The sequence below is a fragment of the Cucurbita pepo genome, chromosome 14, assembly GCF_057944985.1.
Source record: "Cucurbita pepo subsp. pepo isolate OVF chromosome 14, ASM5794498v1, whole genome shotgun sequence".
Taxonomy (NCBI): domain Eukaryota; kingdom Viridiplantae; phylum Streptophyta; class Magnoliopsida; order Cucurbitales; family Cucurbitaceae; genus Cucurbita; species Cucurbita pepo.
This window is the reverse complement of record NC_141811.1, coordinates 9,460,498-9,480,374: the sequence shown is the minus strand read 5'-3', so window position 1 is coordinate 9,480,374 and position 19,877 is coordinate 9,460,498. Positions and strand designations below refer to the sequence as shown.

The 19,877-nt window shown below is 35.2% G+C and overlaps 3 protein-coding genes across 3 annotated transcripts; 2 read left to right on the top strand and 1 right to left on the bottom strand.

Annotated features, from left to right (window-relative positions):
• Positions 1 to 682: 682 nt before the first annotated feature.
• On the top strand, positions 683 to 4,262 carry PYRB (PYRIMIDINE B). The gene is made up of 6 exons (XM_023697420.2): positions 683 to 902; positions 1,718 to 2,258; positions 2,336 to 2,475; positions 3,196 to 3,369; positions 3,586 to 3,822; positions 3,903 to 4,262. Exons 2-6 carry the CDS (start codon positions 1,736 to 1,738, stop codon positions 4,008 to 4,010), a joined length of 1,182 nt encoding a protein of 393 aa, XP_023553188.1. The 5' UTR covers positions 683 to 902; positions 1,718 to 1,735; the 3' UTR covers positions 4,011 to 4,262.
• A 1,146-nt stretch (positions 4,263 to 5,408) lies between these two features.
• LOC147789529 (uncharacterized) lies at positions 5,409 to 6,074 on the top strand. Its single transcript, XM_087117673.1, has one exon. The coding sequence runs from the start codon at positions 5,581 to 5,583 to the stop codon at positions 6,061 to 6,063; it is 483 nt and encodes a 160-aa protein (XP_086973799.1). The 5' UTR covers positions 5,409 to 5,580; the 3' UTR covers positions 6,064 to 6,074.
• Positions 6,075 to 9,659: 3,585 nt separating this feature from the next.
• On the bottom strand, positions 9,660 to 12,164 carry RTL2 (RNAse THREE-like protein 2). The gene is made up of 4 exons (XM_023696135.2): positions 11,681 to 12,164; positions 11,407 to 11,559; positions 10,943 to 11,319; positions 9,660 to 10,073 (listed from the first exon to the last, which is right to left on the bottom strand). Exons 1-4 carry the CDS (start codon positions 11,990 to 11,992, stop codon positions 9,899 to 9,901), a joined length of 1,017 nt encoding a protein of 338 aa, XP_023551903.1. The 5' UTR covers positions 11,993 to 12,164; the 3' UTR covers positions 9,660 to 9,898.
• Between the last annotated feature and the right edge of the window lie 7,713 nt (positions 12,165 to 19,877).

The following is a 19,877-nucleotide window of genomic DNA, read 5'->3' as shown; positions in this document are numbered from 1 at the left end:
GTCATGTATGTGTGCATGAGAGTTGGTCTTGTTTTTTTTATTAATGGTTTTAATGGAAATTATATGGCTTGTCTTGTCTGTACACGATTATAAGTATTTATTTTAAAATATCTTTTCAACCTTTAAAATTAAATGAATGGAAATCTAGAAAGTTGAGTCGTTACAAAGTTTTTCATTATCACAAACAATACATTTTCTTCAAAATATCTGCTTCTAAAGGTGTGCTCAAATAGGACAATATCTGCTAGTGGTGGATCTAGGGCGTTACAAATGGTATTAGAGTCAGACATCGGACGATGTGCCAGCCTTCTCGCTGTTCCCCGAAGAGGGGTAGACACGAGGCAATGAGTCAGTAAGGACGCTGGGTCCCAAAGGGGGTGGATTTGGGGGCGGTCCCACATCAATAGGAGGAAGGGAAGAGTGCCAGTGAGGACGCTGGGTCGAGAATAGGGTGGATTGTGATGTCCCACGTTGGTTGTGAAAGGAGAACAAACCACATTTATAAGGGTGAGGAAACTTCCCCCGGAACTAAAACTTCCCCTCCTGGATATATATAGATTTAATAATTCTTTATTTTATTATTATTAGCTAAAAATTACCATTTTTAAAAACAAAATACAAAAAAACTCTAAAATGATTGGTAATAATTTTCCAAAAATTAATTTGTTAAATTTGTCATTCCCACCAGCGGCATCTTTTCTTCAAAACATCCGCTTCCGGCCGCCCCCCGTTTCTTCCTTTGAGCCTTCAGCGGCATCTCTTCTTCAAAACTTCCGCTTCCAACCCGCAACGCTTCCGGCCGCTCCTCCTCTCTCTTCCTTCCTTACCTCTCCCTCTTTCTTCTCCGCTCCCTCTGCGTTTTCTCCTTTACTTTTTCCGGTCACTCTTCGCTTCACTCTCAGGTATTCCATATCATCTCTTCACTTCTTTTTTTTCGCTCTAATCGCTTGTTTTTTAGGCTAATTGTTCTTAATATTCCTTGTGAATTGCATCTTTACTTCAATGGATTCTATTAAGGATTTGTTTCTGTGTTGTTCCTTTGGTTTTTGTTTTCTCTTTACTCTTTGCTTCCTTAAATGGATGACTTGTAATCGTGTTTGAGATGGAGAGAGGATTCGGAACAATCCTCATTTCAGCAGATATATGTTAGTATCTGTGCTTGCATTTTCGAAATTGTTGTTTATTTGAACCAGAGGAGTTTGGAAACACTCGTCCTTTCTTTTGTATATGGATAAATTATATTTTGCTGCCTTATCCTGAAAACCCTAGTGTTTTTCCTTTTTGGTCTTCTTTTGGTGACCTCTTAGCCATAGACCTCTCTAATCCCTTTCTAATTTAGAGCTGGTTTGTTTCGATTAACTTTGTAAGTGATTAAAAATTCATTTCATTGAAAATCATTCCAAACATGCCTTAGTTTCCATAAGCTTCAGGGCGTATTGATGGGCTACTCCTTTTTTATATTTTGCATGCCTTTCGTACGAGATTCATAAAGGTAGCTTATTTGTTATAATAGTCTCCTGCGCCATGTTTTTACCTCACTGCATCTGTTTTTCTGCAAGGCAGAGTTGCAGACGCATGTAGTAATGCTTTTGTATGCTGTGTGAACAATTTTTTTTTTTTTTTTTTCATTTATTATTTGATATATTCCATGCTAGTTGCCTATGTCAAAGACGATTAAATAAGGAGGCTTATTTTACTATAACTTGAGCCTATCCAGGATATTTTGGATATTAAAATGGCTGCTTCATCATCCCTTCTGACATACTCATTGCAAGAGCATGCGTCCACCGAAACAGCAATAAAACGCTGTAAGGGCTATATGTACGGTAACTTATGTTCATCCTACTCCCGGATTGGGTACTCCAAAACCAAGTTCCGTGAGAATTCATCAAAATGGGAACATATTCAGAAATCTCCAATGAGGAATGAAATCCTGTGCCGTGCTGTGGAAATTGAAAATTCACTCTCTCCCTTTGTAAGCAAGAAGTTTGAGCTTGATGATGTGATCGAATCTCAGCAATTTGATAGAGAGATTCTCAATGATATTTTCGATGTTGCACATGATATGGAAAAGATTGAAAAAAGTTCATCTAAAAGCCAAATGCTCAAGGGATATTTGATGGCTACCCTGTTCTATGAGCCCTCAACTAGAACTAGGCTTTCGTTTGAATCTGCCATGAAAAGGTTAGGTGGGGAGGTATTGACAACTGAAAATGCGCGGGAGTTTTCTTCAGCAGCCAAAGGAGAGACTCTCGAAGGTGATTGAATTGTTTCACCTCCTTTTCTTCACCTTCCTACGGTAGTTTACTTGTAATTTATATGCACTTGATTGCAGATACCATCAGAACTGTTGAGGGCTACTCAGATATAATTGTAATGCGGCATTTTGAAAGTGGTGCTGCTAAGAAAGCTGCCGCAACTGCTGGCATTCCTATTATTAATGCTGGTGATGGTCCTGGACAACATCCCACTCAGGTTTTGTCAGCTCCTTCTTTAGTCTTGTAATATAATGGTTGTATGAATACGTAACATGTAAGTGTAAATGGTAAGGAAGTGTTATAAGCATGCTTGTTGGTGACGGAGTACAGCATGAATGGTAGAAATTTGAAATGAGTATGTTCATTCGAAAGATTGTTGATGTCCAAAATTTTCACCGAGTTTTGTCCTCACAAGAAAAGTTGATATTGACAAATTACTAATTATATACCGCTTTTCTGCATTCATTAAGCAATATAAATAGTAAGTGCCATAGTACTTGCAAAATTATTAAAGAATCGACTCAATTGTTACATCCACATTACAAATATTTTCTTAAAGAAACGAATCAATTAAGGGTTATTGTTATAAACAGCCACTAAATAAATATGACTTTATCTCCTACCATCTGTATTTGCTTGCTTTGCTGAATTTTGTATAAGAGTTCAAACAAGTGTTTGAATGTTGATCTTTCATTGCGTTTGATTCCAATGAGAACCACTGATTACCATGAATATGATAAAAGAATGAGGTACTTGATTCATTTTGAGGGTCATATAAAAAAACATCAGAAAAGGAAGTATGGATCCACTCCATAGCTCCTTTTGCTAAGCTTTACAAGAACTTGAAAATAAGGCTGTTCGTAATGTTCTGCTATGATGGATATCTGCATCTATTTTGTTTTTTTTTTTTTTTGAACCCTTGACCTTCTTCTGGCAGGCTCTTCTAGATGTATATACTATTCAGAGAGAGATAGGAAAACTGGATGGAATTAAAGTTGGGCTTGTGGGAGATCTTGCCAATGGTAGAACTGTACGGTCACTAGCATATTTGCTCGCCAAGTATCAAGACGTGAAGATATACTTCGTCTCTCCAGATGTTGTAAAAATGAAGGTAACTTTTGAAGCAAAAATATGACAGTATTGTCTATCGGCTGACATTCTTTGTTGTACCATGATATTGGGAAGCAATATTTGGAGAAATAATTACCGGATAAACTGATTATGCTTTACTTATTGGTATTTTATGGTAAATCGTTGAAGGCAAATCTGTTGGAAGTAACTAGTGAGGTTAAGATCCTCTAACCGTTGAACTTGTTTGTTCATCTAGGATGATATAAAAGAGTATTTGTCAGCACAAGGTGTGAAATGGGAAGAATGTGAGAACTTGATGGAAGTTGCGTCCGAGTGTGATGTGGTATATCAAACTCGTATTCAGCGGGAAAGATTTGGGGAGAGGATTGATCTGTATGAACAAGCTAGAGGCAAGTACATTGTGGATAAGAATGTGTTAAAAGTGATGCAGAGACATGCTGTGGTCATGCACCCCCTCCCTCGGCTCGACGAGGTAACAAAGATGAATAATAAGTATTCTCAAACATGTATTTTCAGACATGTCGTGACTACAAGTTATACATTATTTTGCAGATCACTGTTGATGTAGATGAGGATCCGAGGGCTGCCTACTTCCGACAAGCAAAGAATGGTCTCTATATTCGGATGGCGCTCGTGAAACTCTTGCTACTTGGATGGTGAAGAAATGCCACCTTTGTAAGTTTCGACATTTTATACATGCTTTTCTAGGATGATTTTGTTTAAACAAATTACTAAGATTATAATGGGGGCGAGTTTTAAGTTTGCTACTAGGCGAATGGCTTGATCCCACTCGCTAGCAGAGAAATGCGAGTACGATTTGCCGAGTTTTTCAGTTTAAGGATAGCTAGAATGCCATTGCACTGCATGGTATTTTACTTTTAAGCTCTCATACCAGTCATTCCTTTGGTTTTATAGTTTGAATGAGTGATTAAACTCTAAACCTTAAACCCTAAATCTTAAGTTTCGATGATCTCAAACTTTTGTCTAAACCTTAAACCCTAAATCTTAAGTTTCGATGATCTCAAACTTTTGTCAGGGTGTGTCTCTGTTTAGTTGGAGACGGCTGAACTCGAATTTGGTAGCACTGCATATTTCTTACTGGCCATGTCAACCTTGAACCATATGTTATAGAATCCTTTTACCAAGATGGATCTACTCTCTTAGCTTAGAACAAGTTGTATCCAATTTCTTTTAGTTTATGGCTTTCTATTTAAAACCCATTTGATTTTTTCTTTTATCTTTTAATTTTTTGAACTTGTTTGGGAATTTATTCAATTTTGTTTTCTTTTTTTAGATTTTAAAATCTTTTTCAAACGTTTTTTTTTTTAATTTTTTATTATTAATTTTGTTATTTTAGAATTTCTTTCCTAGTTGTAGCTTTTTTTTTTTTTTTTAATAACATATATATATGTCATACTAACTTTTTTCTTAATATTTTAATATATTGTTTTACTTTTTTTCTCAAGAATAATAAGTAATTTGAGTGAAAATTTTGAACTAAAAAAAATATTGTGCACTTTTGATTTTCTTTTTTCAATAAATTATACGTAAATAATATTTTGTTTTATACCCAAAATTAAGTTGTATTCCTTATTTTCATTGTTTTTAAATTGTGTTAGTTAGTAAAACTTAAATTAAATAATATGTCAATATTATTTCATGTACATCGATCATATTATCCAATTTTGACAATTTAAAACAGTTTAACATTTCTCATATTTTTTTTCTTTTCTTTATTTTTGTGTTCTTTTTAAGTATTTTTGACCAATTATATATATTTGTAAAAATAGATATGGATCATGATTTCCAAAAACTCATAAAAAATGGTATTTAATTTGTCAACATCTCTCCCTCTAATGAAATTAAATCTGCTTAAATTTAAAGGTCTATTTTTTACTTAAACTTAACAGTATATTTCTTTTTAAAGGACTTATTTTATTTTATCTTGTAACTATTGTTACATTGACGAAGAAAAAAAAGCAAGTAATGGATAAGATTTGTAAAATACGCCAAAAAAAAAAAAAAAAAAAATGATGAGGGAATCTAACAAAAAATCAATAATATATATATTTGATTCATTAGTGCTTTATTTTGAGCAACGAAAGTGAATATGTTGTGTGTATAAATAGGCCAAAAGCTATACTCTGTTTTCCACAGCAACAACTCTGTATACAGTTTTAGTATCATTTTAGGATGTTTTAGCAGCAGCAGAGGGTGAAGATGAGAAGCCATGAACAGGTTCAAGAAGTCCGAAATTGTTCTACTTTTGGGCCTCACCGCGCTTCTTCTAATCACTCCTCTTCTTTCCTCATCCCTTAGACCCACATATCTCTACTTCATCTTCAACCTTCTCATCCTTGCCCTCGCTCTACAAGCTGGCCTTCTCTCCTCTGCCTTCCCAAGTAATGCTCACAGCCCCAACACCACCCCTTCCCCCGACACCTCCGCCAAGATCCCAAATTCCGACAACATTCCCCCTCCCAATCCCAAAATGGAATCTCTGAACAAGTGTCCCTCTGCTTCCACCATTTTCTTCATCGGAGACGGCGACAGTGAGGAGGCGGAAGAGGAGGCTTCTGGCGGCGCCGCTGGAAATGGGCAAGAGTTGTTTGCTCAAGCTGAGACGTTTATTGGGAATTTCTATAAGCAGTTGGAGATGCAGAAAGAGGAGTCTTGGAAGAATGTTCATGGTTTCTATCGTAAACCCTTTTGAGTCTTTTTTTTTTTTTTTTTTTTTTTTTTTTTTTTTTTATATTTATTCTGGAAATTATGTAAAACTAAAATTGAAGGGTTTGTACAGTTTAATTCAGCCTTTTCAATTGTGTTTCTGTTTTATTTTTCAATTAACTCGTGTTACCAAAATCACTTCTATTTAGTACATTTACAATGTTTGGGGATAAATCATTTACATAACTTAGCCTATGGATGAAATGAATATGAGTAAAGATACATATGTTTGAAAAAGGATAGAAATATGTAACAATCCAACCCCACCGTTAGTCGATGTTATCATTTCTGAGCTAAAAACGCATCTGGTAGGAAGAGATTTCCACATCCTTATAAAGAATGTTTTGTTCCTCTCTCCAATCAATGTGAGCCCCTCCAATCCACCTTCTTTCGGGGCCAGCGTCCTCACTGACACACCGTTTGGTATCTACCACCCTTTAGAGCTCAGCGTCCTCACTACCACACTGCCCGGTATCTAGCTCTGATACCATTTGTACTAGTCCAAACCCATCTCTAGTAGATATTATCCTTTTTAGGGTTTAGGGTTTAGGGCTTAAGTTTTAAAAATGAGGGAGAGATTTCTACATCCTTAGAATGTTTCCTTATCCTCCACAACCGAATTGAGATCTCACAGTCCACCCCTTTTATGATTCAGTGTCCTCGTTGGCACTCGTTCCCTCTTCAATCGATGTGCAACCCTCTAATCCATCTTCCTTCATGACGTGTTTTAAAACTTCAAGGGGAAGCTCGAACGACAAATCCCAAATATTGAAATCAGTTGAAACATGATATATTAATAAACTTGATTATTTGGAAAGATAGGAAAAGAATGTGATGAAGTAGAAACTGATAATCTTAAAATGAAGTAGAAGAGCATCTCATGAGATTTGTTGGGGTTTTACATGTGTGAGAGGCAGCAACTTTAGAAAAGCGCTTTAACAAAAAGTCATAAACTTTTGAAAAGAATTTAAAGTTATTCTCCCTCCAAACAAAAGGACATACATATCAACAACACTTGATAGTGATATAAAGAACTTGGAAACTCACAAAATTTAAGCACACCTGACATGCTCCATGCCTGCCCTTTTGTGGCCTTCAAACCCATATAGATATGCTACCAACCTACCTTAACATAATAATAATTCCAAGTTTTTGCATTATTTGTTGTTGGTAACAAAGAATCTCTTCTTTTCAAACAACAAAGGGATCTTTAAAAGAAAGGTGGCAAAAAGGAGGGCACCTCTTCTATAACTCAAGAATATATAAGGGACCAAATACATTTTTTTTTTTTTTTTTTTTTTTTTTTTTTTTTTTTTTTTTGTATTTTGATAAAATTTAAGGTTTTAATTAGTGGTTTAGCTCAAGAAGTTGTTTCCTCCAATTCTTTTGTTTATTGTTATTATCTAATTTTCGTTGTTGGATTGAACCTGTAATTAGGAAGGCATCCTTCTTTGCTTTCTACCCAACATTTTATTCTTATCTAAAAATATGCAAAAAAAAAAAAAAAAAAAAAAAAAAAAAAAAAAAAATTTGCTTTTTATCTTACAAAATCTTGAGAATTCCTACGAGAAACAAATATCAAGTAGAGCTATAGGTACCCACGTAAATTGTCTCTTCAAACTTTGGTTTTCCATCGTACTAAGAGGTCGGATATAAAATAGAATGTTTTAATCATGTCATAAAGACTTCAAGGTGGACGATGATATTTTACCTTGCATGTTGTTTCAAGAAGACAACAAATAATGTTGCATTGAATGAACTCAATTGTGACTTATACTTTATTAGACAAGTCAAGTTTCATTTATAAACATAGTAACAACATACTTCAAGTGGAGCTTCAATTGCTCTTCGATGGGTTGCAAATTTTAGGTTGGTTAGAGTGTTCATTCTTAGATCTAGAGAGGTTTTATTGTACTTTTAAGTTTTATGTTATAATTTAGATAGTGGTCATGAGCTTGAGTTACAACTTTTTAATTAATAATAAGTGACTTCACGATTTATTTTGAAGACGGTAAATGTTATTTAAGTTATGAGCTTGTACACATAATTTTAACTATTCAAGTAAGTGATTTCAATACCCTAACAAAATTTTAACTATTCAAGGTTTTTGAAAAAAAGGTTTGGAAAGGAAATATTAAGAATAAATGACAAAATGTCATTTTTGTAATTTTAAGTATATTTCTCAGATTTTTAATTCCCCGTGGATAAGGAATTTCAAGATAGAAGGAAAAAATAAAGTGCCCGTAGGGGATACGTTCGTCTTTTACTAATGAGTTCCTTATAACATTTCATGTCTTTATATCTTTTAAGTCTTGGTGGGCTTAGGGCTTGTGTCCGACTCTTTTTTTGGTACTTGTTCTTTGGAGAGATTGTTTTCCTAGTCTCAAAGTTACTCTTAAGGCACGACCATAACATAAGTCTTTATAGAGATCGTAATATGTTTCTTGAGGATCTCCGGCAAATCTGAATCCTTATTTAGGGCTTTTAGAGTAATTTAATCATTTTCTTTAAGTTTTAAATTATCTCCCGAACATATTTTAATGTCCTTTGGAACTTGCATAACCATTCATATCATAAATGAACCTCTTATAACATTTTAAGCTCATTGAAAACTCCGAGCATTTAGGCCATTTATCATCCCAGTCATGGTTTAAGTTATAAAACTGATTCAAATACCTTGAAACCTCAAATATCTTCAGTGTCCTTATAAAAAGGTCTTACTTAGAATCCTAAGTCATTTGTCATTTGGAGGTTGTTTGGACTATGCAATATTTAAAGTAACCCTTGAGGCATTTATTTATTTACTTATCACTTACTATAGAGTTCCTATAAAGTAACCCTTGAGGCATTTATTTACTTATCACTTACTATAGAGTTCCTATACTTAAACCAAAGTTAATTTCAATAATTAAGTATGCAAGCCAAATAAATGGAAAGATTCATATTATAAACTAGATTAAATTGTTATACAAAATTTAAAATATAAGAACTAATTTTTAGTTACATTACTAAAAACTAAAGTTCACAAATTAAATTATAATTGTAACCTTAAAAGTTTAGGGGCTAAAACGGTTTTTTAACCCCCAACAAAAAGGGTGGAACAAGAGTATGGAAAGAATATACAAGAATTTAGAGAAATGCTCGACTAACCAATCTGGGAAGAACAAACAAACAAATAAATAAAAACCTTTCAGCATCAATGGAAGATCAATGAGATGTGTTGATGATATACATGAGAAAGACAAGAAGACTCTTTGATGTAAAATTAATTTAAGAATTCAAAAGAACTTGAAACAAAATCTAAACTTCAAATGGAAAGGGTCCACAGATCATATGCATATGCATATGACTGGATTCAAAAATTCAAAGTTCATGGTTAAAAATCAGAAGTTGCAAACTGTTAACAAATTAATCTTTTAAATCATGGAAGGCCTATGTACACTATGTAAAACTAATCCATCTTCCAAATTTGATACTATAAATTACGACCATCCCCATCCATCTACTCTAATTTCCCTATTCTAAAATCCCTCCCAAATATGCACCAAGCAGACCCGATATCAATCGGTTTACACTGCATCATGACAACCTAAACTGGTCGGCTTGAATTTTACATTTCGATGAATGAATGCTGAATTTAATACAAGTTTTACTCAGAAAGGCAACTAGACTAAGGATTCACAAGATATCTACCTGTATAAATAAGTATAAAAGAAAGAAAAAAAAAAAATAAAAATAAAGATGAAAACGAATTTTTCCTAGCTGATCCAATAGTTGGACATGAAATATGCTAGATTCTGTCCAATTGAATAAATAAAGCATTAGAGATACCCTTTCTCCTGTAAAGCACGAATCATCATAGAGGCCGCAGAGTTCTCTGAATCCTTTACTCTTGACTTCTCATCTCCCACCATATACAGCATCCCAGAAGAAGTGGAAATTTTAACGGAGCAAGTAAATCTCTTATCATGTGAAGGTCCAAAATCCTTCTCAGTACTGCAGGTGAAAAAAAACCCATATAGTATTTAGTGCTACAACATACCCGAAAAAGGAAGATGAGGAAGGGAAAAAAGATGGTCACAGAACTATATGGTAAGTGACTGATCTCTCTGTTAGCTCTGTTTTTATTTATTACCCACAAATCGACTCAAGATAATACAAACAATAATCCAAAACTGTCATTCACATCAAACTCACCACAGGTCAAGATAATACAAACAATAATCCAAAACTGTCATTCACATCAAACTCACCACATGTCTTTAGCTTTACTCATACAATTTAATACATATAATGGGTAACTATAATGTGTTAGATGCTCTGATACCATGTTAGTGGAAGACTCTCCACAATGGTATGATATTGTCCACTTTGAGCATAAGCTCTCATGGCTTTGCTTTGGGAGCTTTGGGCTTCCCCAAAAGGTCTCATGTCAATGGAGATAATATTCTTTGATTATAAACCCATGATCGTTCCCTAGATTATCATATGTGGGACTTTCATCCAACCAACATAATGCACAGAGGAGGAGATTCAATAGAATGTGAGAAAAATATTTTAAACAAATCAGTGTATAGATGTAATAACAAATCAGCTAATGAGCAATGACAATTAAAAAGAATGTTATAATTTGAGAAGAAATAAAATTTCCATGTACAGAGAGAATGAAAGTAGTTTGATGAAGATATAAGACAAGAAGATTTAAAAAAATTGCATTTCATCATAAACTACTTGAGAATTCAATAAGCAAGTATATAACTTGGAGTGCAGGCTTGTAAATGTAAAATCTACAATTACAAAAGATAAACTGCCTCCTAATTCAGAGTCTGAGTAATGGAAGTTATGCAACATCTAAAATATTATACCTGTAATTCGGTTTTGGCCACTTTTTCTTGCAACAAAAATCATGTAATTTCTGCTTCGCCCCTTCGATTTCAAAAGATTCATCAATACCATCAATAGTTACAGCCGTTCGAATATTGATATCCATAGTTTTGGACAATTTGGCGAGAGCTTCTCTGGCAGCATTAAGCCTTGCAATTTCTTTATGTGTTGAAGAACCCGATGCAACAAAAATACCATCAACAAAGACACTAGAAACAGTCTTGGAACCGTTACTCCAATTTTTGATGTCAACTTGCTTCCCATTTTTTTGGCAAACTTCAAAGAGAACAGTCACAGGTTGGGGTTCTACCTCTAGATCCTCAGGAGTATAGATGGGCTCTAGCAAACCCCTAATTATCTACAAAACATCAAAAACAAAAACTAATCGGTGCTCGACTAGTAATGAAATAGTAATTATACTTCAAAAATATATCCATGAACCTACCACCCACAGTCTTTGAAGATCAAAATTAACGTCTACATAGATAGCACCAGCCACAGATTCTACAATGTCAGCAAGAACTTTAGGAGCCTTCATTAACCCACCATACGGAACTGAGTTGTTTTCTAGGGCGACAGAATCGACGAACTCTCTAACCTAGACAATTAAAAAAAAAAAAAAAAAAAAAACCTAAATAGAGTTAAATCAGGGAAAAATCAAAGGCTGCTAGTCACAAACAAAAAGGAAAGAAACAGAGATCGAAGGTGAAATCGAAAACCTTATCATCGAGAGCGACAGCCTTGCGCCTAACATAGTGATACAAGCCATGGCGGACTGCAACACGAGCAAGCTTCTCAGTGCTTATGTTAGCAGCCCTAAGTAAAGAGAGTTGGCCCTGCTGGAGGTCGGGATACGCAAGGAAAAAGTAATTGGTAAAAGCGAGGCCAATAGCCGAGTCGCCGATGAACTCAAGGCGCTGATAGGAGGCAGATTCAACGTAAGAGGAGTGGGTGAGGGCTTCCTCTAAAAGCTTCTTGTTCTTGAAATTATAGGAAACAATGAGTTCAACCGCTAACACGGAGGACTCCATCTTCCTGCGGCGGAGAGCAATAAGTCAGACCTTAGACTCCGAAGGCGGTGGCGGCGGCGGCGGCGGCGGCGAATGGAGAGTGTAGAGTCCGATTCCGACGTTCACGTTTCTGTGGGACTGAAACCACCGATTGGGAGAATGGGAGGCATGAAGTATTGAGGCCCTTGCTTTTATTTTAATTTTATAAACTAATAAATTAACTTTACTAATTTGTTAATACGAGCGTTATTTAATAGCCAACGACAGATTTTTCTCAACAAAAAAAATCAAATAAAGAGAGAAAAACATTCACGCTGATTTGAGTAGAATATATTCAACTCACATCATTTGTAACAAATTTTTGTAACATATAACTCAAAATTATGTTTTGTTTTGTTTTTTTTTTGAAAACTAACTCTTCTTTTTCGAGACAAGAGGTTGTCACACTAGGTCGATTCTCTAAAAACATCTTTTTTTTGGTGTCACGGTCATGCTTGTACAAGGCGTGTTGCCCTATGACTGCATGTCGAATGTTCTGATCATGCTTGTCTAGGATATGTTGCATGCCCGTTTCAAACTGTTTTTACATCCTTTCATCTTAGATAAGCCTTTAATATTCATGTTGTGTCAATACGGGTGTATGTCTAGTCACCAAAATCATGCCTACACCTGTCATGACTAAAATACCTCAAAATGTACTCACTATAGGTGATGCGACTAATCATCAATTCTTCGTACCCTAAGTTATATGTTATTTAAGTCATGGTGTTTTTTTTTTTCTTTTTCTTATAGCCATATAACGTTGCTTTCTTTAATCCTTTCAAACTGTTTTCAAATGTATTTTCTCACTCACGTTTTCTAAATTATTTCTTGCAAACATGACTTGCGGCTCGAGTATACGCTGACGTTGTCCGCAAAGTTTGAATTTCTTCATTGAGTTAGAACAAGTGTTACACAATCGTTGTCTTGTTGCCGCAAGAGTGCGATTGTGATAAGTTGGCTTCTTAAAAATTAGTACACAATCATGTCCGTTGCAAAACAATTAGGCAAGTCCCAGACAGACCGATTAACTAAAATCGAAGAACAACTACTCTACATGACAGGTGTCATTCATGCGATTAGCTGAATCACACATATAGCTATAGAAAATGAAGTTAACTTTAGGATGTCAGATTAAAAAAAGTGTAGATATTGATATATATATATATATATATATATATTCTAAGACTCTACTCATGTAAAGTCTCCAATATTGGCCTGAAGTTTAATATATGGACCATTGCAAAATGTAGAGAAATAGTTTCGCCGAAGCTTGAATATGAAATTGATGTCATGGGCTCACATAGGTTGACTTGGATTTCAAAAGACAAAATTGAACTTTCATTAAGGATAAATTGATGACATTATCTTAAGCTCCTAAGGTAAATGACCTTACCGTTGAAATTGGAAGAATTTTATGATGTATAATTACGCATGCCCCGTGGCCCTTGCATGTACTATAATGTTATGCTATGTTTATACATGCTATGTGTTGATGTATGATGTCATGTTACGTATGTATGTGATATCCTATCATGTCATGTTGTGAATGAAATAAAAAACTATGTATGTTATGCTACGTTTTGATCATTGGGTGAGAAAATGCCCAACCTCCCTACAGGTTAAGAAAACCAAGAGGAGCCCAAAATGTGGTACTTAGACAACGGAGTGAGCAACCACATGATCGATGATCGAGCAAAGTTCAAAAAAATTGATGAGAAGTACATTAGAAATGTGAAGCTTTGTGACAGATCAATTGTACCAATCCAAGGCAAATGATCCATCTTGTTCTAGGTATATTACATCTCGAGTTTGAAGAATATTATTCTTAGCCTTGGTCAAAAGATAGAAGAAGATAACATAGTGAAGTTAGTCGGCTCGTTCCTCAAGATATGCAACAGAAACGGAGCCCTGTTGATGGAAGGTAAAATGTTCCCTAAACCACCTGTATAAGATACTAATGAAAAACCATCAACATCTTCCAGAAGCCTCCATTGGCATTGGCGCCAAGAATGGAGAGAAGAAACCATTGAGTCGATTGGCCTAGAGGTATAAGTTAATTTGCTTTATCATACTTATTATCTCAACTAAGGAGGCCTAGAGGAAGACCACCAAGGCATAAGAAAAATGGGACATCGAACTTGCCATCTTAACCAAAGAGTCCTAGAGGTAGACCGAAATATAAATAATTATCCAATAATAAAAGGGTAGAATGACAAAGAAGTACCTTAGAAGATGAAGAAGTTCATATGCAAAAGAGAGAAGGGGAAGAAATTGCATGTTGTGGAATTAAAATTTCTTATGAAGAAGATGGAGTTGATTAGAAACAAAGGAATGTTGACACTATAGTGCAACGTGCATATATTTTAACCAAGGCCCCAACAAGGGTTGAACTTTGTAGGCATGCGGAAGACAAGGGTTGAACTTTGTAGGCATGCGGAAGTTGTATAAACTTGATGTAACATCCCTAATTTTCTAACCTAATTAGTGACGTCATCCATGCATACATAATTCATTACGCGGAAGCTCATCATAAATAACCATAGAAAAACACAACAAAGTCTTCCATCAAGATTCATAAATCCAAAAACAAACCTATCTCCGAAAATAAAACCTTCAGCAACTGAATTCAAAATAAATCTAAATAAAACAATATTCAATGCTTTAACTTAAAACAGTCAAATGAACGTAAACTCCTAAAAATATCCCCTCTCCAACTTCCATGATGTCCTTAGCTTCGCCGTCAACCGTACATTGGCGCCTTGCCTTTACCTAAAAAATGTAGGTAGCATGTGGCTTGAGTATTTTATGAAATACTCAGTAAATCACCCCACTGTTGGGGTTAGAAATGCAAACACATGCAACATATGAGCGGGACCTAACTTTTTATAAACTTTACATGACCTTGGGCGCTTTTCTATTCCGGGTAGGGTTGGATGTGTGGTACTCCTTCACACACGACCCATGTATGCATACATGGACCCACCAGGTGGGCTCGTATAAATATCCCCTGGGCCTGGCTTGGGCGGGCACAACGTGTTACATGTCGTCGGACACCACAGAACAGAAAAGGGTCTGCATGATATCATGACGAACATAAATATCGTAATTCATTATTTCGTATCATAAAGGGGAAGAATCCCAATGCACGTGACATACATATATGCATGAGGTCCCTTAACATATCTAACATGGCATTACATAAGCATTGCTAACATCGCATATACGTTTCTTACATTACATGGCATCTCACATGACTTACATTACATGACATATTACATAATATGAAAGTACATTCCAGTTGCATAAGCATCTCATGACATGACTCGATAATACTACGTGTATCTATGGCATCGATCAACATTTTTCATGACATATAATACTAGCAGATCAACCATCTTTTCATAGCATAAACAATCAACAATCAATATCATCCATAACTTTTCATAGCGTAAACAGTCCACAGTCAACCTAATCCATTAGTTTCAATAGCATAAACAGTCCTAATTCACACAATAGTCATATCACATAATAAAACATGGTGCATGCATGGGTCACAGGGCACGCACCATCATACAACACGTAGTAAGCTAACTCCAATAGTAAGGTCACATGGCCTTGGCCGAAGTCACTCACAACAAGCTGATCCCAACGGTTAAATACATCCTATAATAACCACATAAAAACTTAGGAGCTTTTCATAACATACCCTAGCTAAATCTCATGCTATTTATCAAAATAAACTCCTAACCCAATCTGTCTTTGACTGTTAGGAACCATATTGACCTCAGATGGTAAAACTAAGAGAAGAAACGGCTTTGGAAAGGCCAAAAACCTTGGAATCGATATATTATAGTGATACCGAGCCAATAAGTCGAGCTACCGAGCCGACCAAGCCAAGCTGCGGGATTTGACGGAGTCGAGCCATCGTACACGTCAAGTCGAGCCGAGAGCACACTTGGGGAGCCGAGACCGAGACTGCAGGTGCGCGTCCGTGTTGGGCCGAAACGCATGGGCCCGCATTCGTTCGTGGGCTGGTTCAGAGGCTGAAACCCGACCCGACTCTGCGTCTTCTTTGCCCGAACCCTCACAAAAACCCTAATCTAATGTGCCACCACTGCTGACGACACGATCTCCTATGTTTTCGATGACGGTCACGTGGCGTCCTCCTCCTTCGCTTCCGACGATTTGCCTTCTTCGACGCAGCGATTCCGACGTCGATGCTAACTTCCACTCTTCCTCCAAAATAGTAATGCAATGGATTTCGAGAGCTCGCCGAACAAGAAAACCACCCAGAGAACCAACCCACACGTTTTCTTGGCTAACACTCTCGATTTTCCCGTACTCTCAAACACCCTCGAAAACACAAACAAGTTTGGAGAGCAAAAATCGTTTTCAAGGGAAAATAATCCCAAGACATTTCCCAATAAGGCATTCTAGGGTTTTAGGATAAGGAAATTTACGGAAAGAGGAATGTTTTTATTAGGCAATAAATGTCTAGCAAGAAATCCCTCTATTTTTAGACTGATTACATGAGATCATTTAATTATTTTTTTATTTTTATTTGATTTGATTTTATTCTAAAAACTGGAATCGTTACCTTAACTTTACTAACGAGGAAGTTTAGGAAATGGGTTAGTTTAAAAGAATTATTAGTAGGTGCCAAATCATAATGGTTAGCAGCAAATCTATGTTATACTCCAAATAATAATAATAATAATAATAATAATAATAATAATAATAATAATAATAATTGTAAAACATAGAGTTTAAGGTTCTTCCCTCCAATTGCTACTAAATTAGTGAATGAGTTAACGTCTTTTCATTTAATGTGATTTTGTTGATTTTGTTGATTTTGTTGGTTAGCATCTTTTCATCCAATTACTCACTTTTTAAGGGTTAAGTCACTCACTACTATGTAAATTGTAGGTACAAGGGGGTGATATTTTTTCTAAAATACAAGTTCCAAAACAACAAAAGAACATAAACACAAGTACGATGACTCGGATCTAACAATCCCTCTACAACCGTATGACTTCTGCATGCTCTCTCTATCGACTGTCCATCTACGATCCATTTGAAAAATGAAGTGTAGCAAGAGTGAGTATAAAATTACTCATTATGTACCCTACTTGTAGGCTCTCATTTCATCTTCTCCTGATTAGGGTTTTCAAGCTATGTGGCCATCATGTTCTTACATTGGATTAGAAATTCGTGAAAAAGAGAATGTGGTGCATGAAAACTAACAAGGTTTACTCTAGAGTTTCATTTCCTTCCTTTGTTTCCTTTATCTCCTATTCTCCCCTTTTTCCACACGATAAAACGAATTCTTCCTTTCTTAGAAATCTTCGTTCTCGAAAGTTGTCTAAATCATGGAGTGCTTTAACATTGGCTACCCTCATCACCTAGGGGTTCATTCTTCATATCTTAGGGCACGACATATGGGTTATGAATTCTAGAACAATTTAGCTCTTGCTTTCTTCTTCAAAGTTGCTCCAAATATTCCCACGAAGTTGTAGAAATAGGTTGAGACCTTTCCATTGTTAACGTTCTTCAAGTCATTCATGAGAAAAATCATATTTGAGCTCTAAAATCTTTTGGTATAGGTTAGAAATTCGAATTTGGCTTGAATAAAATGCCTAAATCTCTAATCCTTACCAAGGTGAGCTTTAATGATTGCTTGGTTTTTTGTGCTCCTCAACCTAGGACGGTAGAGTTCCTTCTCAAGGTTCCTCTATTCAAAATGATATGAACCAAGAGACATCAATCATACCATATATTTCAATGTAGTGAAGAAAATATTGTTGAAATTATTAAAAGATATTTCAATTCATGCCACATTGAAGAAAAATGAAATTTCATGTTATAAATTTTGGGTAGATTACAGAGTAATTTAGAGTTGTTGTATTTCATTAATATATTTTAAGATTTTTTATTTACTTAAATTACAATTACATAATAATTAATTATGATTATTAAGTATGAATGTTTCACCACTTTAATAGTTTCATTTTGAGGCTAGCCATGTATATTGTATTTGCAAGCAAACTTGGAAAATATAGTAAGAGTAGCATTTGTGCTTCCTTTAGCCAATGACTATGACTAAGTTTCTTTACAATTCTATGTAATTTAGGTTGGATGTAGAATCATTCAAACTCGACATGATTAATCTTACTTGTAGAGTGATTCAAATCTCAAACAAGTGTTCTTGCGTTGAGATATTTGATCAACAAGAATTATTCAAACAAGACATGATCGATCTTGCTTGTGGAGTGATTCGAATCTTAAACAATGTTCTTGCCTTGAGATATTCGATCAACAAGGTAATCCGAATCTTACTCCTCTTATAGTGATTCCTTATCATATCAAAAAAGTTCTCTCTTCTCAAGTTGTTCTTCTGCTTTAGTTATTTGTTTCCACATATTTCAATCGGGGGCAATTTCCAACCAAATACATTTGAATTGCTACCGTTCCAAACCAAATTTGCCATTTTCTTTTCGAATTAATTCAATATTATTATTATTTTTTGTTATTTCCTTCCTAAGTAGGGCCAACTTTCCCTTCTTCATCACTCCAAATTCTCGATCCATTTAAAATTAAAACACTCCAATACATGGAGGTTGAGTGTTACACTTTGTTCTTCCATGCTTCTCTCTCCCTATGAGTTCATCCTTTGGCAAGTCCTTAGGTAAAACCCAATACAACTAGGTATTCCATGATGCGATATTATTTAAATCTCTCCTATGCTTCATTCAGAGTTTCATCATCAAATAAACTCAACCTTACTACATCTTTCTTTGTAAGAAAGACTTGAGGGGTAGAGGTTGATCAACTGAAGTTAAATTGTAAAATTGTCCAATGGTCCACAACATTTGGAACATCAAGGGCTTAACTCAAACTTGGGGGCTTGGATATTATTAAGCTAATTATGCATGAACCTCTTTCTTATCATCATCCAAGTGAATGGCGTTACCCAAAATTTCTATCCTCATTGACTACTTCAATAGAACAAGTAACCTTAAAAAAAATATATGTGAAAACTAAAGTGAGTATAAAATTCGTTAAGTAGCTTCCTTGTAGGCTCAATATCTGTGGTGGTTGCTAGGGTACCGTGCTCTTATCTTAATCATAAGACATGTCTTGATTTTTGTTTTAAGGACCTTAATCCTTAGGTTCTAGTCATGAGTCATAAGTTCTTAAATATAGTTTCTATGCTGAGGATCTTCGTCGTATGATTTTGAATTCGCAATCCTAAGTATGGGTGCTTAAGTTCTTGGTTTGAGTTCATTATCTTAGTTAATCTTTTGCCAGAAGGCATCCACCTTCGTGAGTAAAAACAATATAAGTGTCATGATAGGTTTGACATGGTTCTTTAACCTTAGGTTTATAAGTTATAGCTTTAAGGTTCTTTCTTATAACTTAAAGTATAACCTAGGCATTGTCATATTGTAAGGTTCATAAGCCCAAATTCAAGCATAAAAGTCGTAAACGTATCATCTTTTTATAATCTCATGAATAAGTTCTACATCTTTTCATGAATGATTTTTTAGAAAATAAGTAAAATGTCATTTGGTGTTCAATAAAACCATGAAATCAGGTAAAAGGTGCAATAAAGGTAGTTTTGTAATTTCTACCCAATTCTTGATTCATGCCTATTCCAATAAAGGTTCAAAAATATCTTTAAAACGACACAACGAAATATTAAATGAAATAAATAAGCATTAAAATTAAAAACACCATATTCTAACCTAAGTCTAAGAAATTACGTACAACTACCCTATACATGTGCTATAGTCTCGAATTACGATGTCGTCGTCAGTTGTATAGGGATGCCTTGCTTTTGCCTGAAATAAAACTAGCACGTGAC

Bases quoted from the DNA above. Each gene is read 5' to 3' on its own strand.
- PYRB (XM_023697420.2), top strand. From the start codon at position 1,736: ATGGCTGCTTCATCATCCCTTCTGACATACTCATTGCAAGAGCATGCG. The intron at 2,259-2,335 runs GTGATTGAATTG...ACTTGATTGCAG, and splicing joins CAAAGGAGAGACTCTCGAAG to ATACCATCAGAACTGTTGAG. The intron at 3,823-3,902 runs GTAACAAAGATG...ATTATTTTGCAG, and splicing joins CCCTCCCTCGGCTCGACGAG to ATCACTGTTGATGTAGATGA.
- LOC147789529 (XM_087117673.1), top strand. From the start codon at position 5,581: ATGAACAGGTTCAAGAAGTCCGAAATTGTTCTACTTTTGGGCCTCACC.
- RTL2 (XM_023696135.2), bottom strand. From the start codon at position 11,992: ATGGAGTCCTCCGTGTTAGCGGTTGAACTCATTGTTTCCTATAATTTC. The intron at 11,320-11,406 runs GTAGGTTCATGG...GATGTTTTGTAG, and splicing joins ATCTTCAAAGACTGTGGGTG to ATAATTAGGGGTTTGCTAGA. The intron at 10,074-10,942 runs GTATAATATTTT...TTTCACCTGCAG, and splicing joins TGGCCAAAACCGAATTACAG to TACTGAGAAGGATTTTGGAC.